Raw genomic sequence first — 13845 nt, forward strand, 5'->3', positions numbered from 1 at the left:
CTCATGCAGGGTTTCACAGATGGGTTAGGCCTGGCTTCCTAACAACAGACTCTCTACATTGTAATTGTATTTATAAAGCGCTTTCTACCCTTGACATGGCGTTGTAGTGCTAAATTTTCATGTGAAGTAAGGCCAACCCCCTTCTCTAAAAGCCGCCTTTCCTTCTGACTATAATGTCTTTAGGCAGGACAGACTCAAGGGTAGGGGTGGGGGAGTGGCTCTGGTGGTGAAGGAAAGTGTGGCCTGTACCATTCTGCCGGTAGATGACATCCGCGGCTCTGAGTCCCTTGCTTTCTCCATCACCTTGGCACCCCACCAATCCTTCAAAGGTCTATTGGTTTACAGACCACCCGGCCCATCTGGTACCTTCTTTGAAGAGTTCGAGTCTGTTCTATCAGGGCTGGCTCTGAAAACGGAACAGTGTATTGTCGCTGGAGATTTCAACTTCCGCATGGATGACCTATTAGACCCGGACACCACCAAGTTTTTGGAGGCCACTGCCCCCTTGGGTTTGATCCCGTATCTTTTGGGACCCACCCATGACAAGGGACACACCCTGGACTAGGTCTTTTCGACATCCCCTTTGGAGGTTAAGGAGATTATTCTGGTGCTCTGGTCAGACCACAGGCTAGCTAAATTTTTGGTCAAAGGCACAATGAGACCTGCCAACTCCGTATCTCAGCAACAGTGTCGCGCCCTCCGGGCTTATCATTCTGTGACCCCGGCGATGCTCGCTCAGGCTGCGCTGGATCATCCGTGCCCCTTCTCAGGAGATCTGGAGAAGGACCTGGAAGCTCTGCAGGTCTCGCTGTTGGACAGGCTTAATGACCTTGCCCCAGTGATGGCCCCCCGCTCAACACCGAAACGGGTTTCGGCCCCTTGGTTCACTGCGGCATTGTCGACCGCCCGACAGTCCTGTAAGGTGGCGGAAAGAGCTTGGCGCTCTCAATATGATCCTAAGGCGAAACTGCTCTACAAGACAGCGGTTAAGGCATATCAGCGGGACATTCGCTTTGGAAAAAAGGTTTATCTTGCTGGGAGAATAGAGGCTGCCTCTAACTCCTGTAAGGAAATCTTTTCCATAGTGAGAGAATTTACAGCTCCCCGCTCCAATGCTTCCCGAGACATGCCCCCTAAGTCCTGGGCGGCGGATCTTGCTAACTTTTTCACCAGCAAGATAAAGCTCATCCAGGACTCTTTCCATCTGGTGGCGCCTGTGGGGTCAATTTGCACGGAGGACGGCTCGCGTCTGGCGGTTTCATCAGGCCCGATGCTGGCAATCTTCCCCCCCATTTCACCCTCTGCTTCCTTAGGGCTTATGGGCACGCTTAAAACTGGATCGCCCTTGGACCCCTGCCCGGCTAAGTTTCTATCAAAAATGGCGGAAGCTTTAAATCCACTGGTCAATCCACTTTTGAACCTTTCGTTGAGCCAGGGTCTGGTTCCGCAAGCATGGAAGCAGGCAATGGTCATCCCCCTGCTGAAGAAGCCTGGTCTTGACCCTGCAGCATTGGTCAATTACAGACCGATCTCTCTCTTGCCAGCCCTTATGAAAATCCTGGAGAAGCACATACAAACGGTGCTCTCCAATTTTCTGGAATCGCACGAGATTCTGCATGCCACTCAATCGGGCATTCGTCCAAACCTCAGCACAGAGACAGCGCTCCTGGAGGTGTCGGAAGACATTAAAGGGGTACTGGACTCTGGGAGCAAGGCCATGCTGGTCATGTTGGACTTGTCGGCGGCCTTTGACACCGTTCCCCATGCGGGCCTCCTCTCTAGACTCTATGAGATTGGCCTAAGGGGGACGGTGCTCAGCTGGTTTTCATCATTTCTAGCTGACCGCCGACAAACGGTCTGGGCCTCCCCGGACTCTGCTGTGATGCCGCCATTGGGTGTCGGGGTCCCGCAGGGCTCTATTTTGAGTCCGACCCTCTTTAACATCTTTATGACCCCTCTGGCGGCATTGGCGGAGTCTTTCGGGGCCCGGATCGTGTCCTATGCTGACGACACTCAGCTCCTCTTCTCTTGTAAGAGTGGAGGAGATTTTAATGGAGAGAGCATCCGGGATTGCCTTGAGGCTGTCTTTAGATGGTTTCATCTGAGTGGCCTCAAATGCAATTCTGAGAAGTCTGAAGTTCTCTTCTTCGGGTGTGCGTCGGATCCTGACTGGCAAACTTGGTGGCCTACCAACATGTTTCCACCATCCCGTCCATCTTTAGCTGCTAAGAACTTGGGGGTCAAGATGGACAAGGGCCTGACGATGAGAGCCCAGATCTTGGGGGTGACGGGTACCTGCTTTGGCCTCCTCAAGGTGCTGAGGAAGTTTCTACCCCTTTTATCGGAAGAACATCGGAAACTGACCGTGCAGGCTTTGATCGGGTCCAGGCTGGATTATGCTAACGCCCTCTACCTGGGCCTGCCAGAGTATTTGCTGCAGCGGCTACAGGTCGCGCAGAACGCTGCGGCGAGAGCCATCTATGGCTTAAATAGGCGAGCCAGTGTTGCGGGTCTCTTGCAGGCCTTACATTGGCTGCCTATCCGCAAGCGGATCATCTTTAAAGCGCTGACTCTGGCTTATAAAGCCCTCCATGCCGGGGTCGCGAAGTACCTCCAAAGGAGACTGGCCTTTTATCATCCTGCCCGCGCTCTCAGATCGGAGTCACAGTTCTTGGCGGTGGTGCCACGTGTGAAAAGAGCTCGCATTGGAGGTCGCTCCTTTGGACTGCTGGCACCACAGCTGTGGAACTCTCTGCCGCTGACACTTCGGGGCGCCACCAGTCTACTTGCTTTTAGGAAGGGTCTAAAGACCTGGTTGTTTACTTTATAGGCTCTGTTCCCTTTTTTTACTGAGCTCCCCTTTTTTGTTTTACTGCTGTGTTATGTTATCTCGTCTTAGGTCTAGCTGCTAAAGCGCCGGGATACTCTTTTTGAGTCGCCGCGCGCTATATAAAAATAAATATAACATAACATAACATAACATAACATAAAATTGAAAAACAATCTGGAGTTGACAGAATGGCCAGGTGAGTAAATCATTGCTTGTTCCTGCAGAGGCCACCACGAAGGGGGCCTAGAGGGCCGGTGCCATAATGGATGCCAGGGCCCTGTAAGGAGCCGGTTTGTACCGCCGAGAAGAACCCTGAAGCGGAGGTGGGGGGTGTTTCCCGCAAGGAATAATCACGCCAGAGAAGCACCATGTCACCTGGCCAATGGGAGGCCAGGTGACGTTCGAATATCCCCAATCAGGATGAACCCCGGAGATCGTCGGGAAGAGGGAAAAGGTGGTATATAAGACGCCGTCCCACATACAGCAGCTCACTTCTGCTTTTTGGAGCTGGGGAGCGGTGCCGAAGATTTTACAAAATCCACCCACCCACACCTATACATCAGCAGTGTCGCAGTGCTGGCGGATACGAAGGGTACATTTGGTTGGTTATGGAAGCACACCGCCCTTGGTGTGTAGAAAGAGGGACACTCACTTTCGGAATCCTTACGGCAGGGTGAGTACCTCTACTAAGCATCATAAAGCACTTTATGAAAAGTTTTAAAAATAATAAATTCATTCGTAGATCCGATCTCACCTTGCCAAGTGAATGATTGACAGTGAGATGTTGAGGTCAGCGGCAGCACTGCATTCATGAAACAACAGCCTATTCATCTGAAAGACAAAGTGAGACTCATTTTTAATCTTCATGAAAGCAGAAATGACGCCAGTGAAAAGACATTGTGTGACATAGGTTCAGACCCATTTCAATAACAGTACGACGAGCACCAGCTGGGCCTCCCGATACCTGCCAATGAATACTACAAGGCGCTACCTCAAACCATGCCTTCATGTGCTTAGGAGATGAGAACAGGAACATAAATAGAAAATCATCTGTGCATAGTTTGCAAAATACCTTATTGTCACATCCTGAATTCGTAGAAAGAGGTTAATAACGATGTAGGAGGCTTATACAGAAGCAAACCTAATATGCTTCAAATAAAAAAATAATTGTGTAGCCACACATCTTCCCTCGTGCACTTGTTATAATTACAGGTCAGGTATGGGAAAGATATCTCTCTGAATGTGAAATATAAGAAAAAATATTGCAATAAAATATACAAATATTTTATATTATTATCTAGCATATATAACAATTAACTATATATATTAGTCTGTAGGTTATAAGGCTAGCGTAAGACAGCAAGAAGTTCTATGACCCAACTGAGGAATGAGGCCAAAGGCTGAGTACTTCAAGTGGCTTGCAATTTTTTTTCTACGTATGGCAGGTGGTACTCTATTCCTTATGATACAAAATGTTATGCTCACCATTTTATTAATTCAATCCTTGGTTTAGTGTTCATCTAATAAAACATGTTTTTTGGGTTTCAGAATTTTAGAACAAATGTGGAATCTGCACCGGAAAAGAAACGCACAAAGCTCCAGCTTATCATTCTTCATGTATATCAAGTATTTTGATGCAAGTTACTATCAAAACTAGCTTTGTGGTTTAGAATGCGTGATAACACAGAACTATTATTATAGACAACTCAACCTGTGTAATAAACGTTTAACTGCGTCTTCCTATATAATGCTAAATTTGGAGCGAAAGACGAAAGAAAAGGATGAAAAGTATATTTTGCTTGTATTTTTTCAATTGACATTTGCCGTTAATGTTCTGCTCTGGAAGGTTTCTTTTGTTTTCTATTGGCTTTGTGATGCATTCTGATGTCACACCCAAACTATGATAAATTCTTACATTAAAGTAGCAATGTAATTTTCTTATTACAGCTGGCTAGTGATATAACAACTACACTTTATTTAGAAAGTCATATATATATTTTTATGTAGCAATTGAATGCTACCTCGAATACTACTACTATTACTACCACTACTGTTACTATTACCAATAATAACTGCAACAATACTAATAATACACTATAAAACTGCTATATAGTCTAAGACGACGGCAGGTTTTACTTTTGCTCCAGTTAATGATCCTCTTGCCATTACGGTTGCCAGGGTGAAAGGCTGAATTGACTCACTTGAACAAGCACAGCAAGACCCTTCCAAACGCTTGACAATTTATTTTCAAACTTGACACTTACGTAAAAAATTGAAGGGATTCAAGAAAAATGGATACCTGTCAGAAAAGTATCTCAATATCACAATTACCACCTGTTTCCCCAACAGACTCTGACCAGTCATGTGTTATTATTGAAGCTGAATGGCCAAGACTGCAGATCTCACCAGACCGACCGCAGAGTGCAATTCATTATAGCCTTATAGCCCACCGTAGAGGGCTATACCGGCTATTAAAGGCCCTCTCCAGAGTTAAAGGCCCCGAGCCGAAGGCCTTTAACAAGGGAGAGGGACTTTAATACCCGGTATGGCCTGGCTACGAAGGGCTATAAGGCTATTAGAACATTCTGCCACTAGAGGGCAGAATGTTCTAACAAAAAAGAACACATCCTTTTGGGAGCGTGAGGGGATTGGAATCCCCTCAGTCTCCTTGAAGCCTTTGTTCACAGCCAGAGCTGTGAACAAAGAAACATTGGAATGTTGGAGCTCCGGGCTTATACCAGCCATTATAAGCCCAGAGCACTCCATTGTTTTCAATGGAGCTCCCAACATTCCAATGTTCTAACATTTGTTAACACGCTAACAATCATTTCATGAACTTTTACTTGAAGGGATCCTTTTTTGTGCTCTACAAAAAGAGTTGATAGCAGTGCCTGCAATGCTGTAAAGGCTTTGGCCCCCAAAACAAATTCTATTGATATTTAATTTAATGGTTTTCCTATGCTTCACTAACGTGACCATCAATATTAGTAACTCAACCTTACACAAATCACAATAAGGTGGATTTCTTACAGTAGTCCGTCTTGACAAGAACCTCAAATTTAATCACTCATGATCTTCCTAGCCACCAATTTTCTATTTCAAATGAAATGGGCATTAAACCCTTTCATGATTTCAAACGAGCAGTTCAATCCCAGTTGGTCATACTGTCCAGATTAGACTATAGAAACCCCACACTGACTTGCTCCCTTGAAAACAACACTCAATATGGGAGATTTACTAGGATTTTGTGCTGTGTCTGCGTCACAAAAATAATGCAAAACGGCGCAAAATCTTTTTTTCCTAATTTACTTTCCAGTGCTAAACTTCTTTAGCGCTGGAAATAATGTAAGAGTAATGCGAAGTAGTGCATAGCGCTGCTTAGCATTACTCTGCGCCATGGGGCGTAAAAGGGTGGTGCATGGGCGTTCCCATGCAACCACCCAAGGTTTCTCTTGCTAAACCCAGTTTACTAAATACAGTAGATTGGGTTTAGTGTGAGAAAACTGCGCCCTTTTAAACTAGGCGCAAGGAAGGAGAAATGCTTTCATTTCTCCTTCCTTTTCTGACTGTGCACCACCCATACAAAGTGGGAAAAGCTTTTTCTCATGTCTAGGCATAGTATTTTGTACAGGAAGGGTACCCTTCCTATACAAAGCCTATGCTAGACTCACACACAGACACACCCTAGCGCCATGGCGCTAAGGTGGTGTGTGGCGCTTGGCAGCTGTAATTAGCGTCGGCACAAGGGAAAGAGGAGGAGAGAGACATATCTTTTAGCGCAGGCTTGCGGGAGGCTGAGCTGTATTGCATGGAGATTTGGTAAATCTCCCTCTATGTCTCAGCTATACTGGTGACCGGAGGCAGGAAATTCATACATACTGCTTCAATTCTGATGTCACTTAATTTACCCCCAATGGAAGCAAGCAGTACCCTCAAATTGATCTGAATCATTCACAAACTCATTTTGTCTGACTCCCAAACTGTATTTTCTAAGAAACTTGTCATCTCAGATGGACAAAGGGTCTTACGGAGTGCTAACATCCTTCTCAGGTGGTGCCTCCTGACTTTTGAATTTCATTCCATCAAAAATAAGGAGGCCTTCCTCCATGTAAACTTCAAAAATAACGTAAAGCAACTAATATTATATCAACCTTTTTTCATCTTAAGAGGACTACTGTAGCTGAATTATCATTGTAAATATGCCTGATTGTTCTATGTTAATATTTTTCTTACATTGTGTCTTTGTAGAGCGCGCTGTGACCTTCGGGTCTTGTCCATGCGCAAAAAAAAATCTAAAAATCTATGAATAAATAAAATAGTGTTGTTGGCTGACGGCATCTGTCAGTGAGCATTTAGGGCATAAACTACTTAGAATCCTGTTTTCTGACATTCATTTGATTTAGTTAACACAAGTCTGGTCTGTTTTTTAGGTAAATGCATTTGAACTTTATAGGTATAATTTTTTTTGTTGAACAGTAGCTATGTTTACACTGCTGATTGTTCATGATAAAGAAGCATGTTATTTAACACAGGGGGACAGCATCTGTCAGCGTCCTTTCTTTCAGTGTTGTGTACGTTTCAGGCCGTCTAATATTTTGAACAAACTTCCAATCTAATCTCTACTCAGAGTTTAAGCGGTGAATCTACAATGGAATCTGGAATTGTAAATGACGCTATTCAATTACCTGAGCGAATGACAGAAGGCAACTAGATGGAGTTTAGCGAATTACTAAGGCCCTCATGTAGAGTTTAGTGGAGTGGGAGCCCCGTAATAATTTGGCATGGCTCCCTCCCCACCAAGCTCACAGTGTACCTGCTTTATTTGTAGGCTGGGCAAACACCAGTTTTCTTGTGTTGGAGCCTCAGGTGGCTCTGTTGTCAGGTATCCTGACAGGAGGCACATCCACCAAGGAATTGTCGTTTAAATTACATCAAAAGGATTCTACCACTGAGGGAAGTTCTTTCCACTTACATTTTTCTTATTCGAGATCAGCAGAAAAAGCCTAGTGGTCCCAAACGGGAAACAATACCAAACATTGGCAAAGTCAACAGGTCTCGCCTATGCAAGAGCAATTAACTTTTGCAATGTCTTTTAGCCATTATGTAAATCAGTGTGTCTGCTGTTCAGCATGGCTGAAAGTTAGTGGCATGGAGCAGGGTGGGGTTGGTGGATTGGATTGGAGTAGATTGGGGTAGAGGGGAATTGTGTGGATAAGGGTAGAGTGAAGTGGGCTAGAATGGCGTAGAGTGGAGTTGGGGTACAGTGGGGTAGAATGGAGTGCGGTTGATTGGGGTAGATTGGAGTGGGATGGCATGGGGTAGATTGGAATGGTGTAGAAAGGAGTGGAGGAGTGAGGTAAATTAGTGTGGTAGATTAGAGTGGGGTAGATTGAATTGGGGTAGCGTGGGGTGGAGTTGGTTGGATTGGGATGGAGTAGATAGGAGTACAGTACATCAGGGTAGATTTCAGTAGAGTGAAGTGCTTAAGGCAGCGTTGTGATTGGTCAGGGGAGTCTGGGAGAATCCTGGTTCCTGCTCGGTTGAGAGGGGGCGGCTGGCAATGGTGATCACCAGGTAAGTTTACTTTTCTTCCTTTATTTATTTTTTCCTAATCCCAACGCTTTCACCCGCTCCCTGCCACTGCTGATGAGCTGTATGTTCACCCAGAAATGTAAAAAATACATCCTGGTGAACGGTCATCATGTTATCACTAAGGGACGCTGCCATCTTTGATAAAAGACAGAGTGGATGTAAGCTGCTTCCAAAATGAAGATCATTGCTGGAGGAGCCATATCTGGGTAAAACCATTATTTTCTCGTCACTATTTCTCGGGAGGATTCCTGTTTGCGATTGTGGCGTTGTACTTTTTGCTGAGGAATGGCCTTTTGACATTCCAGACTGTGGACAGAGTTCTTGGATATTTTATGGTATAAGGTACTTTCTTAAATCTGTTTAATTTGAAAACGATTATTTCATTTTCAAAAAGGTACTTGACTGTGGACACTGTCTGCAAACAGACATTGTGGGAACTGTGTTTCTCGTCTGAGTTACAATTCAACTGAGAATTCTTATAATGAGCTATGGTTGATTTGAATGAATATACGATAAATTAATAACAATAGAACTGATTAGAACTGGAACTAACGTGAATCATGTTTGTTTCCGTGGACCTAAGTGCCATAGGTGGGGATTGTGGGAGATGAGCAGAAAATGATAATATTTCTCGGCGAGTATCATAACGACTAAATTATTAATGATCTCAAAATATATTATTTCTGATAGAAAATAATGTCACTTTTTAACACAGAGGAATATCAGCTGTAGCACGAGACCACTAGCATTAATATGAAAAGCTACCTCTAATTAGTTTTAAAGAATAAGAGATTGTGAATTGAAATAGAAATAATCTTGAACTGTTTTCTAAGGGCCACCAGAACAAGTGAACAAAGTGACTAATTTCCAACGAGACCCTGCAGAAGAAAGAACACGCAGAAACATACTTAGTCTCTCTCTCTTGCTCTCTCTCCATCTCTCTCGTTCTCTCTCCATTCTCCTTTATCCACAGACTAAGTATTTTCTTGATTTCTATTTTTAATCGTAGAGATCATTTCTCAGTAGTGAGTAAAGCAGACCCATTGACGACTGTGTGCAGTTCTGCAGCGAAAGGGATTCTATTACACATTTGATGGTCAACTGTGACATTTTAAGCATAAATCTGCATACAAATATATACAGCATTTGCTGCACATCCAGTCAATGAGCTGTTATAACAGTGAGAGTGGACACAGGCAGTCTTAATGGAGATGCTCTTACCTGTGCCAGCTGTTTCCCTTCATTGGTGGAGACCTGCCTCCCTGAGGCGCAGTCTATTTTGTTTCCAAGGAGAAGAATCAGAACACTGTCTCCTACTGATTCCTATGAAGCCAGAAAGCATTCAGTGAGTTACATTACTATCATCCATCTCAGTTATATCCCTGGTCTGGGGATGTGTGTGCTAAAGGGGTGCATGACCCCTGCCCCTATTATGTACCCCAAATGACATTCAACACAATCAGCCCAACAGACATTCACCAAGTGGTGAATGAACCATCTACTCCACAAGCGTGCACGTGCGACCACCCAAAATTTTCATGGAGCCCGGGAGGACCAACTGGGATGGGCAACCTGTAAGCACAAAGACGCCCTCAAGCACCAAGGTGTACCTGCACTATGCACACTTCCTGTTAGCCTGGCTCCAGCCACCTTGACTCTGAGAGTGCTTGAATGCCCCAGGCTTCCTTTGAAATAGGACCAGGCTCTCCTACTCGGGGCTGGGAAAGTTGCAGTTTGGTGCCATTAGGCTCCATCCCTTAAAGCACTCTGTTGTCAATGACAAATGCTCTTCACTTCTTTTAAAAATTAATACATGCATTCAGAGTTACAGAACGAGCTTACCGCACCATCTGTAATTACATCTGTGCACCTCGCAGAGAAAAATTGCTTCTGTAGGTGCACAGATTTTTCAGTATAGCCCTAAATGCAAAAGTTGTCCCAAAAATAAGAGTGCAAATATCAGATTAAGAACACTTGCAGCCATGTTGCAAATTGCTTAATTGAAGGCAATCTTTCATAAAAATGCATTTCTTAGGCTCTTTTATTGATCTATTTCCTTATTGAATTGAGTGTTCGTTTCACATATCTTTCAACAGGTATTTTATCTCAATATTTTGCCGTTTTTCTCTAAAATGCTATGGGATTTTGTTTCAAAACTCCAGGTGGAATTCTGCCCACGGAATTATGAGTGACTCCGGACCCAGAGTTATCCGGTCTGCAAACACCTGACTTGATAATTCTGGGCTTGGATGCTTTTGGGTCTGTGTTACAGATAGTGCCAACGGGGATGTACACCCACTTGGTGTGCCCCGGAGCACAATGGCATTACAGAAGGGGTCACAGATGCTTGTGCTATCCCTTCTTTAAAACTGATAACGCTGGCGCACATGTGGACATGAGATGTCATTCCCTCTTTTTAAGGGGGCTGTGGCCCCATGCAAATGAGGGATTCAGTTTGCCTCTGCACCCGCCTCGGATTATGGACACGGGCGCAGAAGGAAACATGGCTTTAGTAGGTGCACTGAAAGTGTGCCACAAAAAGATGGCATACCTATAGTGCACCTCCTGAAGGTAGCCAGAGGGAGGGCAGAAAGGGGTTCCATGGACCCCTGATATCTCCCTGCAAGCAGGTGTAGTCACTCACTGCACCCACCTGCAGGGATAGCTCTCTACCCTCTTGAAAGTGCAGGCAGGTTGTCACCTGCGGTAGTGAGACAAAATATTGAAATTAAAATATCGATATACAATAATATCGATGTTTTAATTTCGATGGTATAGAATATCGATGTCCAAAATATCGACAGACAGAATATCGTTTTTTTTAAGGTATGTATGTTACTAATATCGAAATTTACTAATATCGAAATTTTGTTTAGTGTTATGTATTTTATTATTTTGTTTATACTGTTGCACCCTCTGGAGTGGGAATAGTAATTTTTACCCCTACGCTATCCAACGCTTTCCCTACTGTTGCACCCTCTGGAGTGGGAATAGTAATTTTTACCCCTACGCTATCCAACGCTTTCCCTACTGTTGCACCCTCTGAAGTGGGAATAGTAATTTAAACCCCTACACTATCCAACGCTTTCCCTACTGGTGCATCCTCTGGAGTGGGAATAGTAATTTTAACCCCTACGCTATCCAACGCTTTCCCTACTGTTGCACCCTCTGGAGTGGGAATAGTACATTTTACCCCTATGCTATCCAACGCTTTCCCTAATGTCGCACCCTTTGGAGTGGGAATAGTAATTTTTACCCCTACGCTATCCAACGCTTTCCCTACTGTTGCACCCTTTGGAGTGGGAATAGTAATTTTTACCCCTACGCTATCCAACGCTTTCCCTACTGTTGCACCCTCTGGAGTGGGAATAGTAATTTTTATCCCTACGCTATCCAACGCTTTCCCTACTGTTGCACCCTCTGGAGTGGGAATAGTAATTTTTACCCCTACGCTATCCAACGCTTTCCCTACTGTTGCACCCTCTGGAGTGGGAATAGTAATTTTTACCCCTACGCTAGCCTACCCTTTCCCTACTTTTGCACCCTCTGGAGTGGGAATAGTAATTTAAACCCCTACGCTATCCACCGCTTTCCCTACTGTTGCACTCTCTGGAGTGTGAATAGTAATTTTTACCCCTACGCTATCCAACGCTTTCCCTACTGTTGCACCCTCTGGAGTGGGTACAGTAATTTTTACCCCTACGCTATCCAACGCTTTCCCTACTGTTGCACCCTCTGGAGTGGGAATAGTAATTTTTACCCCTACGCTATCCAACGCTTTCCCTACTGTTGCACCCTCTGGAGTGGGAATAGTAATTTTTACCCCTACGCTATCCAACGCTTTCCCTACTGTTGCACCCTCTGGAGTGGGAATAGTAAATTAAACCCCTACGCTATCCAGCGCTTTCCCTACTGTTGCACCCTCTGGAGTGGGAATAGTAAATTTTACCCCTACGCTATCCAACGATTTTCCTACTGTTGCAATATGTGGAGTATGTATATATATTAATTTATATGTATTTTTAATTTATTTTAAATGTATATGTATTAGTTATAATTTTCTAAATATGTTTTAATGTTTTTATTTAATATTTGTAAAATTATATGTATTTTAAAACTATTTTTACAGTATTATTAATACATTTAAAAAAACGAAATTTTTACTTTCGATATTTTTGTACTACGATATTACATTTTCGATATTTTTGTACTTACCTTAATGAAGATATAACTCCGATATTTTTGACTTCGATAATTTTGTATCGATATTTTTGTAGGTAGATATTCTGTCTGTCGATATTATGTCATAGATTCGTCACCTGCACTGTGAAACAACAAGCGGCTTTGAAGCAGCCGCTCCATAGTTCAGTTGAATGCACTGCCCCCTGGGTAGTGCTAGTTCACGGATGCCCCGGGGGAAGTGCATTCTTTGTAATATGGCGCACTGTCCCTGTTTGTGCCAGCGCACCTCATGAAAGGTGCACCGTGATGCAAAGAAGGACAGCAAACGGTATGCATAATGCATCCACAGACCTGTTTTAGCTACTGTAGGGGCAGGGACAACTGACAGATGGACCACCAGCTCCCATCTGACCCTTGCAGCAGTTTGGGGGAGCACTCGACGACAGGTTGAAGCCTGACCTGAGCCCTCCGCACTCCACCCGACCCTCAGCCCCCACAGGCCATCCCACTGACATTTCTACTTGCTGTGAGCAGCTGGAAAAGGGAAAACATCAGCAGTTTTCTCCTTGAAAATGGGGAAACGTGCACCTCAAAGGACATGGTATTTCTGGGGCCGTGTAGTTATTCCCCATTCCAGGGAGAAACCTGGTAGCATCCCTGGACCAAATTCCATCTAGCTCATAATGATGATCGCAGTGTTTGGGTACCAACCTGCACTGTTGGCAAAAGGTAGTCATACCATGTGCCAATTACACTTAAAGAAATGTAAACAAATTAACCCTCGCATGCCACTGCTCTGTTATATGTACAGATAATTCATTATTATTTGTAAGATAGAAGGTCAGCACTGCATTTATTTCTCCGTTGGTGGTTATATTTACCTTGATGCAGTCCAGCCAGTACCGCACTGCTGTGAAACTGTGGGCTGAAGTGACGTCATACATGAGCACAATGCCGTCTGCTTTTCTGAAGAATTGTTTCGTGATACTGTGATATCTATTGGACATTAAACAGGTTTGTAAGATTTACCATCGCAACAAAAATACCGTAATGAATGTTAAAGTGCTCTCTTTCTTTTTCCACTCATTGCTTATCAGTTGTAGTACATTGAATCTGATGTAAAACATCATAAGTTTGTTATCACGAATGCAAATATCTACACGAGGCACGTGGCCCGTCCATGCTACCAATAGCTTTGACCTATATGCATCTAAACGGTCGTGAGAGTTACTCAACTACTG

At 44.1% G+C, this 13845-nt stretch overlaps 1 protein-coding gene across 2 annotated transcripts in view; it reads right to left on the reverse strand.

Annotated features, from left to right (window-relative positions):
• RAB44 (RAB44, member RAS oncogene family) overlaps window positions 1–13845 on the reverse strand; it is a 387835-nt gene that overhangs the window by 32467 nt on the left and 341523 nt on the right. For both annotated transcript variants that reach the window (XM_078644134.1, XM_078644135.1), the window contains exons 13-15: window positions 13486–13600; window positions 9644–9745; window positions 3585–3661 (exon numbers count right to left, since the gene is read on the reverse strand). In XM_078644134.1, coding sequence (XP_078500260.1) covers window positions 3585–3661; window positions 9644–9745; window positions 13486–13600 — 294 coding nt within the window. The remainder of the gene's footprint in view (window positions 1–3584; window positions 3662–9643; window positions 9746–13485; window positions 13601–13845) is intronic.

The sequence above is a fragment of the Lissotriton helveticus genome, chromosome 5_1 (genome assembly GCF_964261635.1).
Source record: "Lissotriton helveticus chromosome 5_1, aLisHel1.1, whole genome shotgun sequence".
Classification (NCBI taxonomy): Eukaryota; Metazoa; Chordata; class Amphibia; order Caudata; family Salamandridae; genus Lissotriton; species Lissotriton helveticus.